The sequence below is a fragment of the Phoenix dactylifera genome, chromosome 17, assembly GCF_009389715.1.
Source record: "Phoenix dactylifera cultivar Barhee BC4 chromosome 17, palm_55x_up_171113_PBpolish2nd_filt_p, whole genome shotgun sequence".
Classification (NCBI taxonomy): Eukaryota; Viridiplantae; Streptophyta; class Magnoliopsida; order Arecales; family Arecaceae; genus Phoenix; species Phoenix dactylifera.
Genome location: NC_052408.1, coordinates 11,419,363 through 11,443,350, shown reverse-complemented (window position 1 = coordinate 11,443,350; position 23,988 = coordinate 11,419,363). Strand labels below are relative to the sequence as shown.

General features: G+C 38.3%; 2 protein-coding genes across 8 annotated transcripts; both read left to right on the top strand.

Annotated features, from left to right (window-relative positions):
* Nucleotides 1–1,060: 1,060 nt before the first annotated feature.
* LOC103718249 (serine/threonine-protein phosphatase 6 regulatory subunit 3) lies at nucleotides 1,061–15,042 on the top strand. Of its 7 annotated transcripts, none has more exons than XM_039115029.1 (20): nucleotides 1,061–1,444; nucleotides 2,967–3,070; nucleotides 4,886–4,972; nucleotides 5,113–5,188; nucleotides 5,296–5,370; nucleotides 5,484–5,537; nucleotides 6,358–6,417; nucleotides 6,771–6,887; nucleotides 8,064–8,158; nucleotides 8,252–8,457; nucleotides 9,977–10,074; nucleotides 10,482–10,585; nucleotides 10,665–10,830; nucleotides 10,930–11,052; nucleotides 12,586–12,668; nucleotides 13,027–13,168; nucleotides 13,268–13,298; nucleotides 13,938–14,007; nucleotides 14,101–14,356; nucleotides 14,474–15,042. In XM_039115029.1, the coding sequence occupies exons 1-20, from the start codon at nucleotides 1,406–1,408 to the stop codon at nucleotides 14,840–14,842; spliced, it is 2,355 nt and encodes a 784-aa protein (XP_038970957.1). In that variant the 5' UTR covers nucleotides 1,061–1,405; the 3' UTR covers nucleotides 14,843–15,042. The 7 variants fall into 7 exon arrangements, with proteins under 7 accessions (XP_038970957.1, XP_038970956.1, XP_008805191.2 ...); XM_039115028.1 differs by having other exon boundaries at nucleotides 14,098–14,356; XM_008806969.4 differs by having other exon boundaries at nucleotides 13,268–13,297; nucleotides 13,940–14,007; nucleotides 14,101–15,042.
* A 1,408-nt stretch (nucleotides 15,043–16,450) lies between these two features.
* Nucleotides 16,451–21,113, top strand: LOC103718251. Its single transcript, XM_008806978.4, has 3 exons — nucleotides 16,451–16,802; nucleotides 17,736–18,132; nucleotides 20,560–21,113. The coding sequence occupies exons 1-3, from the start codon at nucleotides 16,583–16,585 to the stop codon at nucleotides 20,846–20,848; spliced, it is 906 nt and encodes a 301-aa protein (XP_008805200.1). The 5' UTR covers nucleotides 16,451–16,582; the 3' UTR covers nucleotides 20,849–21,113.
* The last annotated feature ends 2,875 nt before the right edge of the window (nucleotides 21,114–23,988 follow it).

Sequence of the window (23,988 nt, the reverse complement as noted above, 5' to 3'; positions counted from 1 at the left end):
AATAACGGCTCCTAGAGCCGACCTAAAAACTTAACAACCTCCGAAGATCAGACTAAGGGGTGAGGGTTTAGAAGTTGACCTCACACATGGACCTCAAAAAAGATTGTGGCCTTTATGGGCCAACCTTGAGCAATAACGACCAATACAAATTCGACCTTCAAGCTTGAGGCCTCCAAAGTTTAGACCGAAGGGCAAAGATCAAAGAGCCGACTTCAACTACTCTCAGTTCAAAGAGTTAACCTTAACAACCCAAAGGTCAAAGAGTTATATTAATAGCTCAAAAGTCGAAGAGCAGACATTAACATTTCTCAAGTTGAAGAGCTAACTTTAATGGCTCCCAAGTTGAAGAGCCGGCCTTAATGGCTCTGAGCACAAGAAGCCGACCACATCAGCTATTAGAACAAGAAATGACCAAGATCAGCTGAGATTTGCACGCTAGATCGCACTCTCGATCTATGATTTATATCCGTATTCGGATAAGAAAATGTAGATATATCTAATATTTGATTCGTACCCATATCCGTTTATAACAATTATGGATATGCTTAATATATGATTCATATCTCTATCCGTTTAGAGCAAATATGGACATTAATTTTAATATCCGTTTAATATCGATATCCGTATTTGTTAAAAAAATATGGATATATGAATATCCATTCAACCCTAATTTCAGGCACGAACTAGCAACATTCTAATCATCGTGGTAAACTTAACCTATGATTATTTTCTATTCAAAATATAGTACAAAAGCAAAGCTAATGTTTTTTTTTTCCTAAAAAGATATTGTACCACGCTATAAATTCATTTTTTTTTTCGTGCATTTTTCTGCCATAACTCGCTCTTCTGAGTGGCGTCCGATGCGACGCACCCTCTGCGCTAACCCTGGCCAATTGAGTCACCGTGAATGGCGCCAGTCAGGAAACCAGGGCAACCAGCGAGAGCAGATCGACGGAAGCGTTTATGATCCCAGGCGATCATAGTCAAACTCATCGCTTGTCGCTTTCAGGCTAACATTTTATTATTTTATTTATTGTTCCTTGGCTAGTAAATGTCGACCCCGTTTTGGAATCTTTCGCATCCTACCCAGCCCTCCCCTCCTTCGTCGCGTCAGCTGCAGCCGCGGCGGCGCCTCCTCTCCCCGCTCCTCTCCTTTCATCTGCTCTTCTAAATTCTAAACAAAAGCACACATACAGAACAATCAAACCCCCTTTTCCGCCAACTAGGGTTTTTCTTCCCAGTCCCGCATCTCCTCTCCTCTGCTGCTGCTGTTAGGGTTTCTGCTTCTCTCCATCTCCTCGCGCTTCCTTGCCAGTGGAGCGGGCCGGACTCTCCTTCGCCGCTGCCATCCGCAAGCACCACCGGATCCTGAGAGCAAGTCCTCCCGGCCAAGCCGCGAGACGAGATGTTCTGGCGAATCCCCAATTTCTCCGCTTCCTCTCCAGTGAGTGCAAACCCTAGCTACAATTTCCCTTTTAACTTCTTAATGCGGTCGAAATTCATTCTTCTGCTGGATTTGACGGAGTGGGAGGAAAAAAAGACTGATGGGATTTCCATGTCTCCATCTCTCCTGTTTCTTTTGCTCCAGTCAGTGTTACTTCCTGTTTGGTCGAAATTTTTGTTTCCTCGCTCTCACAATAATCTTAGTCGTTCTTTACCTAGCGAGCGCTTGCTAAATAACTTTTGTTCGCCTGCCCTCCCAAGTTACCGAGTTCTGGTTTGCTAGATAATCACTGCATGCCATAATTCGGGCAACATTTGGTGAGGCATGTCGAATTTGGTATGGATTTGTTTTGTAACCACATCAGTTGCTCTCCTAGGACACAGTTTTAGCTGTCATTTCTTCACGCTTTTTCTGAAAGTACCAATTTGTAACAATCTTTTCCATTTTTTCCCCAAAGAAAAATGATAAATAACCTTTGCTCGGCGGCTATTAATGGAGCCAAGTCATGCACTCGCTGCAGCGGAGCTCGATTCTTGCTCTGCTTGAAGCTTGTTTGGGAAACATGAGCAGGTGGACCAACGTATGTTGGATTCTGTCAAGACTGTTCCGTGGGTCATAAAAAGTTGCTATTACAAGCTCTTTATTGTTTATTTGGTGCACTGTGCCAGCTGACAGGTCCAAGAAAGAAAGAAGAAAACTTACTAACCACTTCAGTGGAACTAATTTGAAAACTTAAAGCAAACAATTGCATTTGCTGTAGTATGTACAATACCATCGTTCTGTATAATGAGATCGAGAAAGCACCTGAAGCAAGATTCATCAATATATCTAATTCAGTATTTTATCAGTATTTTATGTCCTATGCTGAACTTTGCTGGCAAGACTCCTTGGTTTTAAATAGGATAGGAAAATTTATGAAATTTGCCCCAAGAACCCGCCACCCCCCTCCCCCATGGTGCAGTAATATCTTCTCGTTTCCTTTTTCAATTGTGATTGTAAATCTAATTTGGAGATGCTTGGATAACTCTGATTATTGGGTCATGTGAACCTTTGACTAAGCGAGGGAAGAACGGGTGTCTTGAATTTTGCTACGAAGTGTATTTCATCCAGCATACTAGAGTACGTCATATGCTGCTCCTTATCTAATTATTTGATCTTGACTATATGTCAAAGCTTCTAGATAGACATCAATTTTTTTACTTGTTGACTTTCCAGTAAAACATTGCCCTTTTTTGTCATGTCATAAAAATTGTAAATCGCTAACCCTTTATAGAAAAAGAGTCGCAAACTGTGGGCCCAAGGTAAACCCTACTGAACTTGCTGATTGTAATTATCACGCATTTCTGCTGGCTATATTCCATGTCCATGACTTTGTCAGAAATATATTTACTTTCTTTCTATTTATTTTGTGATAGTTAATGATTACAGTTGAAAACAAAGCCTCCTATTGTATTTATTATCCAAATAACACACTACTTGAATTATTTTGTTCTTTCTTATGTAGTTTATATTATTTTTGCAGGTGGAGTTCGTTTTGGACAAAGAGAACTTCACATTGGAAGAGCTTCTGGATGAGGAAGAAATAATCCAAGAATGCAAAGCTTTAAACACACGCTTGATAAATTTGTAATATATCATTTTCTATTTCAGTCCTGTATCATATTTGTAGTGTTAGGCAATATAAAGAAATGCAGTCTGAAAGCATGAAAAAGATGGCTTTTACGTCTATGATTGCCTATCTCTATCTTTTACTATTAGGGAACATTACTAACTTAATCTGCAAGCCTTATCACATCGATATGTTCTTAAATTAAAGATCTTGTTCATTTCTTATAAAGTTTGTACCTTTTGCATGTTCCTTGTATGACACTTACCGATGTTGTTAAGATTGGTATCGAGCTGTAAAATGTAGAGGGAGTTAGATCGGATCACAGGTCACAAGATTTTGTTCTTTATTTCCTTCAAAAAAATTTAAAATACGAAAATATGAAAATTGAAATATGAGTCAACTACAGAATAGACAAATAGAAAATAAAAGGCTATACATATAAAAGTACTAGTTGGTGGGTGGATAAATAGAGAATAAAAAACCACACTTACAAAAAGCCTATTTTCCACCAATGTAAGCCCATAACTCAATGGGATCAACATATGCTCATAAATAGCAGGTGTAATGAAGCAAACAGTGTGTTTGGTTATCCAGTCTTTTTAGATGGAATGTCTTGGAAAGAATAATGATAGGAATTCAATGTATGGTTGTAAAAATACAAAAATCATTTTTTTAAAAAAACTACATAAAATCCAATAACTGGTTTGCTAATTTTACTACTCAAGACTTATTAGCCATAAGTAAAGCCATACTTATAAGAAATGGAATCGGACATAATTTAATATGTAAATAGCTTAATCAGCTTGGGTCTTATGGTCCAAGGGACTATATAATCTATAATACTAATCTTAATGTTATGATCCTAATTGATCCTGATCCGAGGATGAGATCTAGATCATTTGAGTCGATTTTGATCTGGATAATAAGATCTACATTGTGATTTGTGAGATTTAAAAAACCAGGGCAATGACTACATTATGCTATAACTCTTCTAACTTAGAAAACACATTTCTCTTCATGTCTAGTTTTTCTATTTAGAAGTATACATTTATAAAGAAAATCATTAGGCATAGTTGAGAATAGACGATGTTTTAAAATGTAGTATATGTGATTGTATGCATGCCTGCATATATGAATATGGTCCCTTGACTGCACTGAGTTGCCTATTTGTGGCTACTATATTTGGCCATACTGCATATGGGCTGCATATGTGGCCTGCTTAAACATTTACAGGTCACAAATGCAACCCACTCTTATGTAGGCTATGCAGACGAAGCAGGTTCAAAATAATGACTAGGTTTCATGCGAGAGTTTCAAGAAGGCTTGATACAATAATAACATTATGCATTAATTATGTGCTAACAAGTAGTAAGCACTAAATGTTAGTTGCTGTTGTTATTAATATCGACATTGCTGTTATTTTATCCAAAAAAATATTACGATCACTATTGCTATTTTTATTGTATTTAACATATTTTCTTTATTTTTAAGTAGCAAAAAATGGTAATTGTATATGCCCCCACCTGTACTGCCTGCATACGACATATGCACCACCATGTGGCCCACCCTTGACCACCTGCTTACCACAGCTGTCTTTTATAACATGGAAGATATAAGCATCCTGATGTCTCCCTTTTTATGTCTAAATGTTTGAATTATTGGGTGGAAACATAACAAGCACCCATGCATTTAACTAGTTGTATTTGAGGATATCTACAATTGGTGGATTTATTATCGTGAAAATGCAAACTAGTTTTCATGAATTCTAAGTCAGGGATGGTCCTTTTATTGCGAATGCCAATGAACTCATAGTATGCTTTATCCATTTCCAGTCTTAGAGATAGATCTCAGGTGGAACAGTTGCTGCGGTATATTGTTGAAGATGCTCCTGAAGATGCTGACAGCAAGCGATCTTTCAAGTAAGTCCAATTAATGGGAAGTTGATCAGTGCTTTATCATTTTCTGCATATTCTCTTTGTTGTATGTTCATTTTTTGACATAAAAAAATATCATGACTTCCTTTTTTTCTTGACTCTTGCTTTTTTTTTCATTGATCTAGATTCCCTTTCATTGCCTGTGAGATATTTACCTGTGAAATTGATGTTATTCTTAAGACCTTGGTAGAGGATGAGGAGGTATGTAGATATTTCACAAATGAAATTCATGCATCTTTTTTGGCTTATGTAATATTAGTTGATATGCTCAAGGGCACTCATTGTTGGCTATTCTTTTGCTGTTGCAGCTGATGAATATGCTGTTTTCTTTTCTTGAGCCAAACCACACACATGGTTCGATGTTGGCTGGGTATTTTAGCAAGGTCTATTGGAAGATTTCTTTTTTATTTTGTTTGTATTTGATTGTTTGTGGCTTAGTATCTTCTGTACTTAACTATTTAATGATCTGATCAAAACTCCTGCGATTCTTTCCTAGGTTGTAATATGCCTTATGTTACGGAAGACAACACAGCTTATGAAATATGTCCAAGTAAGTTCTGAGTCTTCTCCTGACATACTATGCAAAAATAAAAGAAAGTTGATTTATGTCAGTTCGTGGATTTTATATTGACAACCCAGACTTGGATTGGCTAATTATAGGAATAGAAAGCCCAAATAGGCTTTGCAGGGAAGCCCAAATAGGCTTTGTAGGAAAGACCTTTACTTGAATGGTTTTCTGAGCATATTTAAATGCACTCATATCTTAAAAATTCTTATCGTCTCCTGTTAGTTCATTTCCCACCATTTTTGTAATGTTTTTGGACTTGTTTCACAAAGTGGCCTCCTTGTTGCTCTCAGCTTGTTAAAATAATACGTAAACAACAAACAAAATAGATAAGAAACACCAGTAGATAGAAACTTTTGATATGTAAATGGTCATGCATGTGTATGGCTGAAGCTATTCTTTAATCTCTTACCTTTTTTATTGTTATTAGCTGTAATTGTTGAAGTCAATAACGTAGAAGCTTAATATTTATATTTGTGCTATGATGCTTGTACTTTTTTGCACTTATGTTTTTAAAATAAGTGCTTTCATAAAGCCAATCTTTACTTGATCTGTTTGTGGGTTTAAGACTTGAATTGACACATCATATAGTGACATTTTTTAATTCATTTTAATAAAAATTCGTTACTTAATGGAGAAATGGTTTCTTGAATTAGAAACATATTACTAATTGAAAAGTCTTCTTACTTGTGTTGAGTGAATGCAATCTCTTTTAAGTTATTCTTTATGATTCTTTTAAAGGCAAAGCCTCTGTATATTTTTCCCCATTTATATTAACATGTTCTATGCTTTGTTTATCAATCAGGCCCATAACACCATTTTCTGCCAATTGGTTGATATGATAGGTACAACATCGATTATGGAGGTTAGTACTTCATACAGTTGCTTTTTGATGTTTTTTTTTTTCAAAAAAAATCCCAGATGAAGTCTTTTCTTATCAGAAGAGTGGAAGCTTCATACTATATTCCATAAGTTATACTGTTCAAGTTATACTATTTTATCTTTTATGTTCTAGCAACTGGAAATGATCTTCCATGGTCATTGTACCAATCTCTTGTTATTATATCATCGTGGAATTATGCCATGAAATCCTGGTGTTTGACATACTTTTGTTTTTGTCAGTTCGGTTTAGTTCTTGTTTCTTTGGCATTAACCTGAGTGAATATTCCTCCACTGCAGATTATATATTTTATGCTTTTCTTTGTTTTCATTGAACAGATTTTGATTCGACTTGTTGGTGCTGATGATCATATATATCCAAATTATGCGGATATCATGCAGTGGTTGGCTGATACTAATCTTCTTGAAATGATTGTGGACAAATTGAGCCCATCAGTAAGTGCATCAAATTACTTGTTTTCTGTGATATTGGAAGTGTCTTAATAAAGTAACAGGTGCCTTTTACATAGAGACATTCTATTGAAGCAACCCATCATTCATATTGGAGATGACTGATATAATATGCCCGTATATAATATGCCCGTATTGTTATATGACTGATGGTGTACTTAATAATAGTCCAAGACATGCTTCTGGAGATTGGTTTCATAACTCCTTTATTAGTATCTTGTATATTGAACTAGTTGTAGCTATAAAACTAATCCTCCTGCCAAAAGTGGTCAGCTTCATGACCTTTTCTTTCACCATTAATTCCTTCCAAGACCTACATCCTTTGTCTATGTTGGCCTTTTGCTTGTTTCTCACAGCAAGTGGCTTATGTTGCTATTTTGCTCCATGGAACGCCCGAAAAAATGGAATTTTAATGCTATACATTCATTTTTCTTTTCTTTTCTTTTCTTTTTTCCTCGCTAGCTCTGAACCTAAAGGAAGACCTCCATCTTTCTTATCCAGTCATGCTGTCCATGTATTAAGACTAAGCATAATGCATGCAATATCCATGCATTGGGTCCTAAATTAGTTAAGGACTAGCAATACCAGCTCAATGTTTGGTGCTGATATGCGTACTGGTCCAGGTCTCAATGTCGATATTTTTCTAAGACAAAATGGAGATTTCTACAATCAAAATATTTTATATCCAGATTTTTATGTAAGAGATGATTATCTGAAGCTAGAATTGATATTCCTGAAATCTTCACCATTTCTATTTTGTTGCTTTTTTTTTTAGTTTAACAGTTATTACTTGGGATAACTCTGTAAACTGGATTCAATTGACATAGTTCCATAAAGGGCAAGGATTGTGATGGAAGTTAGGAAACAGGTTAGGGAACAGGGATAAGCCAACTCTGCCCAGCCCTGGAACTTTTACTCCAGGGTAGGGCTCTTTTGCCAGGAAAAAATATTCTAGCACTGTCTAGGTATGAAATTATGTGTTTTTAGTGGGGTATGGTTTATCTCACTCTGTTCACCATGCTATTCTCAAATCAAGCTCGGCACCAGAGTCTCTATTCATGGTTGCATTTTAAGTTGTAATGTGTTCTCATAAATTCTCGTATTCATACCCTAGTTGGTCATCTGCTTTTTGTTTGTCTTATTATCTTTTGCGTCAACCAGAGTTCACCTGAAGTTCATGCAAATGCTGCTGAGGTGCTCTGGGTCATCATCCGAAATGCTCCATCCGCTCTAGCTGCCAAAGTTTCCAGTCAAAGGTATTTGTTTAGATGATCAGTTTTCCTCTATTCTTTATGATGTATTCTTCTATTTTGGTTAATTGTTTGGTTTCACTTGATGTTTATATGCAGCTTTGTTGCAAGGATATTTGGTCATATGCTGGAAGATTTGCTGTGTAAATCTGCTCTTGTCCACTCATTATCAGTATGCATTGCCTTGTTGGATCCTAAAAGATCTGCTTCTTCTGCTATTATTCATTCTGTCAGAAGTCAGCATATATATGAACCATCTATTCATGTTGATCCTGAAATTGTTTGTGCCATGCTACCAAAATTGGGTACGTTAGCAAGATATATTTTATGTGTTCTGTTTGCATGATCCATTTTCTGCTAACTAGTGTCATATTCTCATAATTTATCTTGTCCTTATTTATTATTGTTTGCCCAAAAACTTGTCATTTTTGTTGGTGTGTTCTTAACTTCTCAAGTTTTAGGTGGTTGCGGTTTCTTGTTTCAAAAGGCTTTTGCATGTCTTAGATTGAATGGCAATGAGGACTTCAGTAGCATCATTTGGTATCATGGAGTGAGATTTTTCATGCTGAGGAACTGAATGGAGGAAATGAAGGGTTTGGGTGTTAATAGTTAAGTGATGTTGCTGTGACTTCACTTGGGGACTTTGTCTTGGAAGAAGTTGAAGATGTTTAGGTTAGCCTGCGAAGGTATAAAAATTGATTAAAAAAATAGGGGTTGGAAATGAATGTCATGTAGTAATGGGGTTGTTTTATTTTTTTTATTTTTAAATCCAATATGGAAGCAACTTGGAGTCCCTAGGCTATTACTCAGGTGTAAGTTTGGGCTGTCCACTAGATCTAGGGATATGTATGGAAACGTCTCTTTGCTCTTAGGACTTCTGACGTGTCATGCCATTTAAAAATAGTTCACTGGCTGACGGATGGAGGTTGGAACTCTCCAGAGTACCATATTCGCGTGCCCACAGGGGCGGAGGGAGTTGATAGGATGCAGTGTTTTCTCTTTGAATAAATTCTTAGTGTTAGAATCAATTTAACATTTTATTCTGATGTTCAAAGGATCAATGATAGGCCTGCCATGGACCACTCTCTGGACGGGCCATCCCAAGCCTGCACTTCATTTGGGTTCAAATTCAAAGTTGAAGATTAGGCCCAAGCTCATCCTGGTCCAAAACAACATTATCCAAGCCTGGATTGGTCTGTCTGAATTTGGAGCGTGGGGGTGTTGGTTGGTGGATGGTGGATGGTCCAAAGGAGGAGAGAGAAATGATTGGATCCCCATGTATACATGTCATGAAGTTCTAGCTGTTCATCAGCTGGTTGACCAGGCTATTTGCAACTCCTTACATCATGGGACCATAGATAGAAAACTGTCAGAAGATTATTTTTGCTGCAGAGATACTGTAGTATTGTTGATTCCATGTAGTTACCTAGTTTTCTAGTAGATCTCTAAGCTCTGCTAATATTGAGCTCTCTAAATGTTACTAAATTTTATGTACAGTTCTCTTTTTGAAAACTTTTGATTTTGGAGGTTTAGATTGTTGTGTGGATTGTAGGGTATTCTTTGGTCCATCTTGAAGTCCTGTGGTACCTATAATCTTGGAACCATCGAGCTCTATGATTGTCAATAATAACTCATTGTTCGGGCTCTGCAATTAATGTGATTCCTATATGACTAATAGCTTATTACATTTCAGTTCTTTGTCAGTATTCACATGTTCTTCAGGAGCTTTGTTTAGTTCAATCCATTTAGTTCAGTCTATCATAAGCTTGCATTTGGTTTACTATTGGTTGTTAACTGCACACCTTTGACCATGTTATTTTGCAGGTGACTTGCTTAAATGTTTGGATGTATCATCTGATGTGAATACCCTGCCTACTACTTATGGTCGACTACATCCTCCACTTGGGAAGCATCGCCTAAAAGTATGTACCTTCTGGAGCATAGTTATGCTTTAATCATTAATTCTTGTGTAGGCAATGTGCCTTCTAGAGCATAGCCGTGCTTTAGTTATGGATTGTTGTGTACAAAATGGTTGACTAATTGCAAATAACAAAAAAAGAGCAAAAGTTGTAGTGGCAACAAAATAGCATACAACAGTTCAGCTTATATACCAATAACTGATTCTGTATTGAGTATGACATTTTTTTTCATACACCAATATTTGGCCTATTCTTTGTCGTATTTTCTGTTCTCACCTAATTTGAAAATAAAAGCACTCTTTGAAATTAATAAAACAAGTTCACGCCTCTTTTGCAATTTCCAAAAGGTCTCTGTGTATTGCTATAGATTTAAACATTGCTTGTATAAATTTTGTATATTGGATTTCCAGATAGTGGAGTTCATTACGGTGTTGTTGGAGACTGGTAGCGAAGCTGCCGGGAAGGAATTGATTAGATCTGGGGGCATTAATGGTGTTCTAGATCTCTTTTTTGAGTAAGCTATATTATCTGAATTCTTGGCAACTTATGCACATTGCTTATTGTATTGATTATGTTATGAATGATTGGTGCAGCTATCCATTCAATAATTCATTGCATCATCAAGTAAAGAGCTTGATAATGTCATGTCTGGAGAGCAAGCATGTTGCGATTGTTGATCACCTCTTTTGTGAATGTAATATAATTCAGAAATTTCTACAAGCAGACAAAATTCCTTTTCTTTCTAGAGATTCTAGTGTGGTAAGTATTGGTGTAGTTTCTTTTTCACAGTTATTGTAGCACATGATGCCATCAAATTTTTTTCTTTTTTTGATTTTTAAATAAAATATGGCTTTACAGGTTACCATACCTGCTGCCGGAAGACAGCCACCTCGGGCTGGCTACATTGGACACATTACACAAATTTGCAACAAACTTGTTCAACTTGGAAGCAGCAATGATCATATTCGGGCTTACTTACAGGTTAACTATTTTGTGGATTTCTTGTATCTGAAAAAAGCTAGTTTCATTGTATCTGGTTGTTCATCATTCTTATTCTCTCTGTGCCTGGCATATATCATGCAGAAGCTTGTTAAGTAGCTATGGTAAACCTTTCATGGTGAGGAAACCTTTCATATCAGCTGCATTAAGGGCTGTATATTTTTCTCTTTTTTTTATTTTTTTATGAGGGCTGTACATTCTTAGTGAAAGATAGTGGAAAGTATGGAGTGGATATTTCCTTCAGAAATTAGGACCCTCCTTGGAGATTGATGAAGCTTGAATGAGGAAATGTTACACACTTGCTCCCAATGTCTTCATTTAACCCACTGAAAACTCAGGTTGCTGGCATATACTTCGCTTAGCCCTAACTTAAAAAGTTAGGGAGCTGTAAAAAATAATACTAACCACCAATCAAGGGATGCCATGTAACTATTCAAGGTTAAGGAGCCTCATAGGAGGCAGGGACAACTGCTTATTTTCTGAATGTATGGACCGTTATCTTTGTTAGTAAGGTTCACCGAACTGGAACCAAGTGAGAAGAAAAGTAAAAGATAATAATGTGAGATGATATGGACATGCATAACAAAGATATGAGGGGGCCCTAGTAAGGAAAGGCTCTGTTTTACAGTGCCTTGCAGTCATGGAAGTTGCGAGGGATCTAGAAAACATCATTGTAAAAAGTTGAAGGATATCCTTAATAAAAGTCATTGATGGCTGACCAAGATAATAAAGATCATTGGCAGTTATCCAGAAAGCCTACTGCAATTGTTGCGAATTGGCTTGATGGTAATGAGTGGTAATTTATGGACGTATTAATGTATTACACACTTATATGTAAATGCAGTGTCTTTACTAGATAAGTTCTTAAGGGGGTAATTCTTCTGTCATTATTGAACTACATACTCTGGGAGAGTAGATATTCTAAGATGGGATAATTTCAGTCTTTCATGTATACAATATAGCCAATAAGTGAATGCCATTTCATAATCTTGTTTGTGGATGGATTGTTGAATCTATGTTCCATATTTAGTTCGTATCTATCTTGTTGATTCTGTACATTTTTGTGGCGAATAACTGAGTTTGGAATACCAAAACTACCATAATCCTGTTTAGTCACAAGCATCCAATTTATGTATATAATTTTTCTCTCTTAAAGTTATTGCAACATCCATGCCACCTTTTTCTTAAGGCTTTTGTTGTTGGATGGTTTGGATTGACTAAATATCAGAAAGAGAAGCAGAAAAAGACTTCAGTTAACATGGATTAAAGCTGTAGAAAGGATTTGGGAAAAGCTAGTAGTGGGAGATGATAGGGATGAATCTCAAGAAAGAATATGTAATACTGACCCCAAATGGAATATTTGGAATAATTCTTGTTTATCATGGTTAAGAAAGCTATCATTCGAATAATATGATTTACTTCATACAGATAACACTGCCTTTATAGAGAATATTACAATATATTATCTTTAGAGGTTCAAAGCTTTTATTGATTATGGCTTTTGTGCTTTTGTAGGAATCTGGAGAGTGGACAGATTGGCAAAGTACAGTACTACGTGAACGAAATGTCATGGAAAATGTTCACCAATGGGCCTGTGGGTATGTAAATGCTGCAATAGAATATACTATTCTTCTAATGGTTGATGAAGTATTAGATGGAGAATCTTTTTCCGAAGGCATGAAAATATATGAAGAACTGATTTTTTTTCTTTTTTGGTTAAAAATATACAACTACACTTGAATTGGCTTTGTGGATGTAGATAATTTTCGATTCTTATCACTTTTTCTGCAACAATTTAACTTTTCAAATAATCATTTTCTTTTCAATTATCAATGCATAATGATCTATCTGCTAATTCTTTGTTGAGCTTTTGAAACCTTATTTGGGTAATTCAGCAAGTTGAGTTTTTAAAACATTTTTGGCTAATTCAGCAAGTTGTTTCCGTAATCTATGCAGCCGTCCAACAGCATTGCAGGAAAGAACAAGAGATAGTGATGAAGATGAACTTCATGAAAGAGACTATGATGTTACAGCCTTGGCAAATAATTTAAGCCAGGCATTTAGATACAATGTTTATGAAAATTATGATGCGAATGAGGTAATCTGCTGAGGCTAATACCTTGAACAGCATATTTTTGCTTCCTTACTGTTTCTGCGCTTTAGCATTATTGTGGTAATGAGGTGATTCTGCCTCCAGGTCCAGGGGTCCCTTGATCAAGATGATGAGGTAAAAACCTGGTTTGTTCTGGTTCCAGGAGCATAATTATATATCAGATTTACAGTATCACTAAAACATGTTTCGGTTGAACCCATTGGTGTGGCTTCTTTCCTCCTCATTTTCTTTTTTTTAGGTCCCCTTTTTTTTTTGAAAATGTTGCAAAATTTGATAGCAGACAATAGTTTTCCTTACAGTCAAATCTTTTCTTGTATGTCAGATGATCAGGAAACTGCTCAACTGATTTGTCCTAAGAAGCAAAATAGGCTATTGAATTGGACCGGGCCCTAAGGTTCCTAAGGTTCTGGGTTTTTGTTTCTACTAGGCTGGGTGTTTTTCAGGTCATTGACTTGAGGCAGAAAAGTCGGGAAAATGTAATTTAAAAGAGATGGTAGAATATGAAACCAAAAGTTGAATATTTAGCAAGTTTTTATTTGGCAAAGTAACAATATGAAAACAGATAGTTTAATTGTAAAGTTTAATTAAATAAATTATGGTTAGTCAAGCAAATGATGTCGCTGATAATATACTGTCCTACATAGCTAATAAAAGTCTCTTTATTTTCACGTGGATTATTAAAGAGTGTGAAAGGTGATATGGAAGTTTGAATGTCTATCCTCATGTCATGTTTTGACCAATCCTGAAAAACTGCAGGTGTACTTTGATGATGAATCTGCTGAAGTTGTCATCTCTTCTCTGAGACTTGGAGGTGATCATCAGAGGTATATTTTATACTTTTCTTGTCTGTGTCTATCTGTGTTTAAGAGGATCATTTCTGCTGACATTTCCACCATTTTCCCTAAAAAAAATAGCAGTTGTCTTTTCACAAATTCCAACTGGTTTGCTTTCCAAGAAGATGGTATCACTGAGCCTGTGAGCACATCAGCTTTTGATAAAATGGATGATATCAATATTGAGGGGACTACTGATGCTGGTAACAGTAGTGATGATGAGGTGGTGGTCGGAGTTGACGAGCTGGCCAAGTCCGTGTCTTCTCAAAATGAGTATCCTGTGACCAACAAAAGTTTGAAGAGGGAAGTTACCCTAAATGGGTTAACAGATGCAGCAAAGGTAAATGTCCTTGATGATGTGGGCCTTTTTCAGTTTGATGCAACTGAGAATGAGGACCTGTTCAATGATCATTCACTGCCTGAATGGGTCGGATGGCGTGAACCTTCTGATATTCAGGTTGATGGTTCTGGTGAATTTTCAACCACATCCGATCCTGTGGAGGCTGCTGTAATTCCTACCACTGATGGCATGACTGGAGCCCTTGCATGTGGCAGCCCTGCTACGTCAGAGTTTAATAAAGCGGAAAAGGCCAACGCGATAATGCCTTCTTTATTTGAAGAGGATGCGGAGTTTGTAGGCGTAGATATGGAGGGAGTAGGGAGGGCGGTGGAGAGAGCTTTGGAAGAAGGCATCAATGGAGAGGCGAGCACCATGAAAAGGAACATTGTTCTCAAGGTGGCAGAACTGCAGAAGCCTGGCGAGGAAGCAGCGGGGATGATGAGCCATTGGCGAGTAGAGCCAGAAATGGGTGTTGTTCAGGAATAGCCGAGTCCCATCTAGCAATGTCTCTTCAGTGGCTGGTGTACATGTACAGTATCATCAATTCAGAGGTACATCTGGCAGCAGATGTACATATACTGTATCATATTCTAACTCTGCTCCTGTAGGAAATGGCTGGGTATGCCATGTGATTTGTGGTGTTGTTTCTAGTCATTATCATAATCATTGATAGCCTTCATCCTGCACTCTCGCTCTTTTTTTTTTTAATTTTTTTCTTGTTCCTTCTTGCTGGAGTATGAGGAGCAAAATCTTGGTCAAGTTCCGCATGTTCAATTCTTAAAGAGGGGAATTTTGGTTTCATCCAGCGATTCAGATTTGCAGCGTGAAACCCGGTTGCTTCTTTAAATTTATTGTTAAATAATCAGCGTAGTTGTTTATGTGATCCGGTCGAGTCTAGCAGAATTGATTGGCATTGGCACGATAATTTTGTGTATGTGATCGTACCTTCATCAACATGGGTTGCCCTCGTTTCGGAAAGAGGGAGATCTGGTGGTTCCTTGTACGGCTACCCTCCTTGTCGTTTCCTTTATTTTATTTTATTTATTTAATTTTTTGTTCATATCCTTTACTCATTTGATGATGCATACCTAGATTGTGACTCTCCTGTTTTATCTTCTCTCTCTTTTTTTTCGCTTTATGAGATGCTTGCCGGACCCATTGCACTCTGCCGCCCGTGTTCCAATTGAGTAATGAAGTGAGGCTGTCAGAAGTCTAGGGCATGTTTGGATGGCCGTCTAACACAGTTTTGCGGGTAAGTCGTAATGTAGTCGCGTGTAGAAACAAACTAGGCATAAAGAATGGTGTGCTTTAAGATCTGTGCATATAGACAAATGATGAAAGATGATGTGCTTTGAAATCTGTGCATGTGGATAAATGATGGAGGTGGTGTGTTTTGAGATCTACACAAGTAAATGGATGATAGAGAATAGAGTATTTTGGAATTTATATAGATGGATGGATGATAGGGAATAAAATACTTTGTGATCATTGTAGACGGATAAATGATAGAAGATGAAGTGCTTTGGGATCCATACAAGTGGATGAGAGAGGATGCAGCATATTGATGTCTGTGCAAGGGGATGGATGATAGAGGATGAAGCTCTTTAAGATGTATACAGGTGGGTGAATGGCAAAGGATATAATGCTTTAAAATTTGTGCATGCAGATGGTTGACAGAGAGATGGATGTATTGAGATTTGTGCAGGTGAATGGATGAGAGAGGTGCTTTAAGATCTATGTAGATGGATTGATGATAAAGGATGGAGTGCTTTGAGATCTAAACAAGCAGATGATGAAGTATTTTGAGATCTGTGCAAGTTGATGGATGATAATGGATGGAGCATTTTGAGATTCATGCGGATGAATGAATAATAAAACATAAAGAACTTTGAGAGGGTTTGAAAGTTATGATCCGATTCTCTATGAACGATGTTATGATCCAAATAGATGACTAGGACATGTTGCTGCGGTGAGTTTAAAATTTTGATGCTAATTGATATTTTTTAATTTGTTAAGGCTTTGAGTGCAAATAGCTCAATGGAAAGAAATTTCTGCAATTTTTTTCTTAATTACGCTCATCTTGCCCTCCATTGTTAATTTTACCAAAGGTGGAGGTGGTTGTTTAATAACGGCGACGCGGCACGAAAGCGAGGGAGAACGAGGACCGAGAGAGCGAGAAGCGGGGTACAGGAGGCGGGGCAAGAGAGAGGTAATAGAGGAGGAGTGATGAGCAGTAGGGTTCCGCTGGGCCTTTCTCCCTCTTCCTCGCCCTCCCTCTCCCCTTCCCCCGTGCTCAATGGTAACAATAATAACCCCCAAATCCCTGCCCTCCGCGTCCCTCCTGGGCTCGGGGTAAGGGTTAGAGTTTCTCGAAGCAGCGGCGGCGGAGGCTTCCCTCCCTCCTCCTCTCCGGCTCTCGGAATCCGGAACCCCTCGAGACCAGCAGGTAATATCTTATCTCATCCACCAATCCAATTTTGTATGGTCTTCTTCCTCCCCTCCGATTCCTCTGCGGGTTTTCAAATTTGATGGTTGGCTTATTATTATTGTTATTATATCGCTGAAATTCGCTCGACATGATGAACATCTGCGTTCTTTGAATCGAAGTGCTAAAAAATTCGCGCCCCTCCTGTTGGATCTGTGTTGGAATTTACGCTGCTTCCATGTTTTCGTCGCACAGAATAGTTCTCCATCTCTCTTTGCGATCGGATAAGAGCCATCCGGCTCTGTGGATCTGCGATTCTCGGATCGGATCATTGAGCACGAAGCGGCAAGCAGGCAGGCTAGCTGCCCTAGGGTTGGTCAAGTTTCTATGTTCTTTATCTTAATGTTTTTTAAGGGCGAAAAGGGTTTGTTCGGCTTCACATGGTATTGCAATGAAGGATAACGCACGGGGACTGGAGCGGCTGATGATTTGGTTGTTGTTTTGCTTCCACCTACGTGCCTCGGAATTTAGGTAACATTCACTTAATTAGGAGGTTAGCGGCTAGCAACTTTAGGGAAGAGATTTCAAATTATTTGCAACAACTTGTTTTACTTCGTTGTCCTTCCTGATTAAACTCGTCGAAACAGACGGTGATTTTTCTACACTTATCCTGAAAGTCTCAATGTATATCAGAATACGATCAGATAATGTGTCTGGCAGTCTATCAATTTATCACCCAATACCACTTGTTGCAACATAGCATGCCTCTCGTCCATCTGGGGCACAACCGTTTGTCTGTTTTGAACGTCATGTTAGATAAATGGAATTGGATTTGCTCATCAATGTAGAAAGAACTTTGTCTGATCTGAGCAATAGCGTTCAGTTCCGTCTCACCAACTGCCTTATTGATATGCTCTTTGAAAATTCATTCAATCATCTTACTTTCTTATGTAGGAATTTGCAGAGCCAGTCAATCGGTTGATTTGTTTCCCTCCATTTGCCCCGAGGTGGTTGTTCGAGATGCACGATTGGAAGATTGTTGGGAAGTGGCAGACACTCACTGTAGCTCCTTCTTTCCAGATTATACTTTCCCAGTAGATCTGGTTCTGAGGATCGACCGATTTGTGGCGTTGCTATCTGGATTCTCAGTGCCTCCAGGTTGCATGAGGACATGCCTTGTTGCTGTTACGGGTACTTCAGTCAATGATAACATATATGTTGGATGCGAGGACTTCAAAGTTGGAGGCTTTGAGGGAAGATTCAGCTTTAGCAGGCGATCGGTGGCTGGAATTCTGACAGTAGATACCGTGGCTGATTTCCTTCCTAGAAAAGGCCCACTTCGACAAAGAAGGTTAGTCATATTTCCATGTTCAAAAAACTGTGGGTGCTCAGATTCTTAAATTTATCTTGCCGGACCATGCATGTGCACCCCCCTAACACACACTCGAACACCTCTGAGTCTGTGTTGCATTTATTTTATTTACATCTGTTAGATGAAACCTTTCTCTGCCTTTGAACTTCATAAGAACTTAGTTGCATCTTTAATCAGGGCTTGGTTACAGAGTTCACTCGGCATTCACTGTTTACAGCTTGTAGCGAGATCCTGTGCATAAAGATGTAGTGTTACAACGTTTACATGTAGATATAATTACTGCTAATCTGATGCATGGACGATATGCATGCTGAAAATTTCACTCATTATAGTGTAAATATTTCTAACCCATAGATTCAAAAACTGAAGGAGCATGATGGTACTATCGGTATTGTACCGTTCTGATAGAAAACTGGCAACATTATTGGTGTTGGGATGCTAAAACCATCTGTTCCAGTACCCACCGTATTAATCGTATTGCTTTGTATTTTGGCATACTGGTCAATTGTAATGATTTTTCATTATTTTCGATGCTGTTAGTTTTGTTACGTATTCTCGGTACAAGTACCATAGCAATACCATACCTTTCTGATGGAAAAAATGCATGTAGTGTGGTACTGGTATTTAACACCTTAATTCTGGCTTATAATACACAAGCATACAGAAAAAAGACAATGAGTCTGGCTGAAATTATCATGAAAAATTCGCACAATCTTCTTAGAGAAGGAAAACCATTCTTGCTTCAGATACTCTATTCTTAAGGTAAATTATGTAAATTGTTTAGCTAATTCTTAAAGGATTAAATGTAAAGACATTCTTTTGGAAATCACAGCCGCATTTTGGTACTCTTTGGTTAGATGTAAATTTTTCCATTGAAACCAAGGCCACAAATTTTAAGGACGGCCCAGCAAGTAGAGGAGTTATGCCATGTTTAAGGAGTTAGCGAAAGGAAGTGAAAGACAAGATAACTTAGGAGATTGGTGATGATAGATACTAAAAGAAGCTTGCATTTAATAGAAAATCCAGCATTTTACTGGAATAAATGACAGAAGCATGGTTGGGATAATGCTAACTGGTTCTGATGGTTATTAGTATTATCATGTATCTTACTGACTAATACAGAAAAGCTTATAGCATGATAACATGCATGCCTTCATTTCTGAAATGCGAGCCTTGCCTTCAGTGTTCCTAACACAATCTATTTTCCTGTCAAACGAGGAAAGGAGAATAGCAGCTGGTATTGAGGTGAGGGGAAGATCAGGAACATCTTTTGATGATCAAAGCTGTTTTGAGTGATTAACTATGGGATAATGTTTGTGATTAGACAATTTTGTTACTCAGTGATTGGGATAATGTTTGTGATGAGAGAGAGAGAGAGAGACAGAGATTTCTCTTTGATAAACTTATTGAGTTCTTAACTAGGTTTTCACGCTCCTCTTGATCAGCGGCCTTTCCCAGGGGGAAGAAGAAAAATTGACTTACTGAGTTTAGTGTTGCTTTTAAATGACACTGACTTATCCATGAGAGCCCTCTAATGGAATTAAAAGTTTTTCTTTGGCAGCTATGCCCCCATCTTCAACCGCTCTTTTATTTTCTCCAATATTATCATTCCCTTTCTTTCTTTCTTTCCTGCTCTTTCCTTTTTCCTTCCCTTCTCCTTATTAGTAAAAACTCTACCTCTGTTTATTTATGTTTCTCCTTGTTATTCTTTCCCCTCACCTTTATTTATGTTGATTATAGTCGATATGTAATAGTTCAAGTTCAAATTTACAGCTACCATTGACAGTTGTGAGGGTGAGTGCTTATGCAGTGATAATGCATTGTCTATCTGTACCTCCTTGTGTGCTTCCATTTGATAGTTTTACACCCGTTTGATGGTTCAGATAAGCTCAGAACTAAGAGAGTCTTCTCATACCATTCAACGTATATATAACCTTTACACCATTGACACTTTGGAGTTTTCTGCCCATGTAGGCATACTTCCATAGTTTCTTTATTCATGAGATTACATTTTTAGTAGGGTAGAAAACAGGTCCCATTCTACTGGCTTTATTTGGCTGGTAACCCACCTTTTGGATTCAGAAGCCAGATAGCGTTCTTGAGATAAACTCTATCTTGTAATACATCTTGTATGAGAATTCAGAATGGACAAAGTTTGAGTACAACAGATGACTAGGTGTTGTTTGATTGACTGTTTAACAGCAGAATGGATGACCTGTAGACAGGAGAATTCTTGATGTCAGTGGTTTTGATGCATTTGCATGAGTTTAATCTTTCCAGCTGAAGTACTCAAAACATCAGGTGAAATAATTTAAATATCTAACATCAGAGGTTCAAGTCTCAGTTGTTGCAGTCAGTTGCGCATATATTCGGGCAATATTTGAACTAATCTTGAAGTTTATGCAGAAGTGGGATAGCATATATATCTAATGTTGCAGTTCGGGAGGCAGACAGGCGGAGGGGCATCGCCAAAATGCTTATTGCCAAGGCAGAGGCCCGAGCCCGGAGCTGGGGCTGCCGTTCCGTTGCACTGCATTGTGACGCAAACAACTTGGCCGCCATGAGATTGTACAAAGGCCAGGGCTTTAAATGCATCAGCGTGCCAGAACACGCGAGGTGGCCCCAGCCAAAGACTTCCCCGGGTACCAAATTCAACTTTATGATGAAACTACTGTCCCAAAAAGGAGCCAGCTGATGGAGTAGGTGTGGGTGCTACAGCTGCATTTGCTGCTGTCGGCCCAGCTCTTCATGGTTGCAGAATGGGTTCAGTGGATTGTGTACTAGTGGAGTGGACAAGTCGAATTGCCATAGGTCATGTTCTCCTTGATCGTATTCAGTGGTCGATGTATTTACCCTGTACTCGAAAGCTTCTTGTCATATGTTGCTCAGCGGAGGAAGATGAAAATGTTGTATGCTTATGATCCTGGTCTGCGGTTAAAAAGCTCAAATTACTGAACGTAGTCCCAGTGCGTTGTCATTTTTGTTGCCTGCTCGTTAATCTGGTCTAACGCTCTTCGGGCCAGTCCAGAGCAGGGAGACTAACATTGAGGAGGAGACATTCCATCGCTTGATAAATTTAATCACTGCTGCACCTGTCCTTTCTGACATAGGCAGCGAGCTGCTTCGTAGCATGGCTGTGATTGTGTACGTAGTTGGAGGTTGGACTGGCCACGGCCTCCGCTGGCCACCTGGTGGGAGTGGGACTTTGCATGCCATGTCTCTTTGCGCCTGCATCCGCATCGACTAGGTTTTCATCAGTCCTATGTATTTTCGTCTGTGTGGATATGTACTTTTGTTTGCTCGACCAAGATTTTGGATTTGTATGGGTGTACACCATGTAGCGTCGTTTCAAGAGAGATGGGAGTATAAACCAGAACATCCCTCGCTGCACCTCTCAGCACGATACAAGGGGATATCCCTCAGTACATGCAAGCATATACGATGCCCGCATGCAGCCTTGGCCACTTCATTAGTTCAAGAAAGGGTCATTCCAGATGTCCGTATGTTCCTCTCCTTCCAGATATGCCATTAGAAAGCCATGAGAATCATATCACATCCAGCTTTACAAAGCTTCTGGATTCTCCTGATTCTCCACTCTTGCCAAACTGAATTTAAGGAACCTGGCCACCCTTTTACTTGAACCATGTTCTTTCAAGAAACTTCAGAATGGGTCTAGAACAGGGCAACCTACGGAACCAGATTCAATGTGACTGGAATGCAGAATACCAACTTTAATTGTTAGCCACCCTCGGTTCAGTAAGTTAATCCAGCGGGAGAGACCGGTACGGCCTTTGGGACGGGACCCTACCATCTTTTGCAGGCCATGGGAAACAGCGAAAGTGTTGAAAATATTCGGCCTAAAACTGTTATATTTTTTATTTTATAAATTTATTATAAAAAATAATTTAATAGTATAAAATTAGAAGATTGAAAAACACTAGCGTGGATTGAGGGGCATATATATATATATATATATCCTGCTTCAAGAATTCGCTCCTTATATGCAAGTCTGCAACGATCTTATTTCTAAGCGGTTTAGCGGTTTAGCCCGATCCTCCTCTAACGAGCATAATCGCTAGGAAGGCTTGATCTGATCAACTCCTTCCAAATGAAAAAGAAAACTTGAACCACTGAGGTGGTAGCCCAATGGGATCGTGGCCTTACTTCCAACCAAGTGGTTCCAAGTTCGAAACGCAGGGCGTCGATTAAATTGTGGAGACCGGATACTCCCTGCTTGGACACGGGGTCTGGAAGGGTGTATCGCTCTGCTAGTAGCCTTGGTGGTGCCAGGTGTGACGTACTCATACGTGGTATTCGTACCAAAGCCCAGAGGGGTAACCGAGCCAGGTCCACGGGTGGGGAGGGTATGAGTAAAACCGGCCCGGGTGCCCAACACACGGTCATTTCTGCTCGCATCGAACATTCTTCTGGCGGGGTGGGAGCCCAATGAGGGCCGCTACGTGGGGGTGGGCTTGTCCCTTCCTCCCCCCTTCCCCTTTTTTAAAGCAAAAAAGAAAAAGAAAAAGAGAAAAAAGAAAACTTGAAAGAGGCTTGGGAGAAGAGAAAAGAAAAAAAATGAAAGAATTCGCTGTCTCGTGGGAAACAAATAAGTAATAATGAGGATTGAGTGATCCAATACACTGGACCTAAAGCCTATTTATAAACATTGTCCGGTAACTAATACGGTGCAGCATTTTCGAGGTATGCGATGTTTCGAAAACATCACATCCTTACGAAAATCGGAATCAACATTTTTTCTAAAGAATCACAACTCTTCCGAAAGAAGCGTCTGAAGAAAAGGATAAGTATTTTGAAGTTTTTAAACCATCTAAAATTTAGGGGATAAGATTGGTTTATTTATTTGAGCGATCAAAATAAATATAAATATTAGCTCCAGAAATAAGTGAAGGAGGTGCAGCACTTGGGAATGACTCCTTAGCATAAGTGTTAAAAAAGGATGAGTGGACCTAAAGTTGACATCGTTGTTTGTCCTAACGTTAGGAGGTATCTCATTAGTGGATCTCTTCTTGTATTTAGAGGCTATAAGATTTATTAGAATCCAATAAGCTTGTAATCGCTCATAATAACGAGTTTATTGGAAAAGGCTTTGTATCGGAAGGCCTATTCAAATTGAGTGTAATTCCTAAAGATTCTAATAAAAATCATCCTTTTATTCTAAATCTTGAATCTTCTAATGTTTGACATGGTAAGCTTAGTCATGTGAATTTTGATCGGATCCATCACATGACTAACTTGAATATGATTCCCTAAGATCTATCTAGATAAAAAGGTTAAATGTGAAATTTGTGTTCAAGCCAAAAGCATTCGAAAACCATTCAAATCTATTAATAGAAGTTCTAATCTTCTTGACCTAATTTATAGTGATGTATGTGTCTCTAACAAAATTCTAACTCGAGAAGGAAATCATTACTTTGTAACATTCATTAATGATTTCTCCCATTATTGTTATACATATCTAATCAAATCTAAAAATGAAGTTTTAAACAAGTTTAAAATCTATAGGGCTGAAGCTAAAACCCAAGCTAAGAAAATTCTTAAAAGACTTAGATCTGATCGAGGTGGAGAATGCATATACCCCAAATCAAATGGTCCTATTCTGTCAAGAACATTGGATCATTTATGTGGTTACTACTCCTTGCTCTCAAAAATCAAATGGTGTAGCGGAACGGAAGAACCGGACCCTTATGGATATGGTTAATTCAATATTAATCAGTTCAGGAGCATCCGAAAATTTGTAGGGGGAAGCTCTTTTAGTAGCACGTTATATCTTAAATAGAATAGCTTTTAAAGATAATAATAAGACACCTTGTAAAC

Coding starts and splice junctions, on each gene's coding strand:
- LOC103718249 (XM_008806968.4), top strand. CDS start 1,406: ATGTTCTGGCGAATCCCCAATTTCTCCGCTTCCTCTCCA. Junction 12,669..13,026: donor GTTCACCAATGGGCCTGTGG/GTATGTAAATGC, acceptor TAATCTATGCAG/CCGTCCAACAGCATTGCAGG. Junction 13,298..13,939: donor CCCTTGATCAAGATGATGAG/GTAAAAACCTGG, acceptor GAAAAACTGCAG/GTGTACTTTGATGATGAATC.
- LOC103718251 (XM_008806978.4), top strand. CDS start 16,583: ATGAGCAGTAGGGTTCCGCTGGGCCTTTCTCCCTCTTCCTCGCCCTCC. Junction 16,803..17,735: donor GAACCCCTCGAGACCAGCAG/GTAATATCTTAT, acceptor TTTCTTATGTAG/GAATTTGCAGAGCCAGTCAA. Junction 18,133..20,559: donor GGCCCACTTCGACAAAGAAG/GTTAGTCATATT, acceptor AAGTTTATGCAG/AAGTGGGATAGCATATATAT.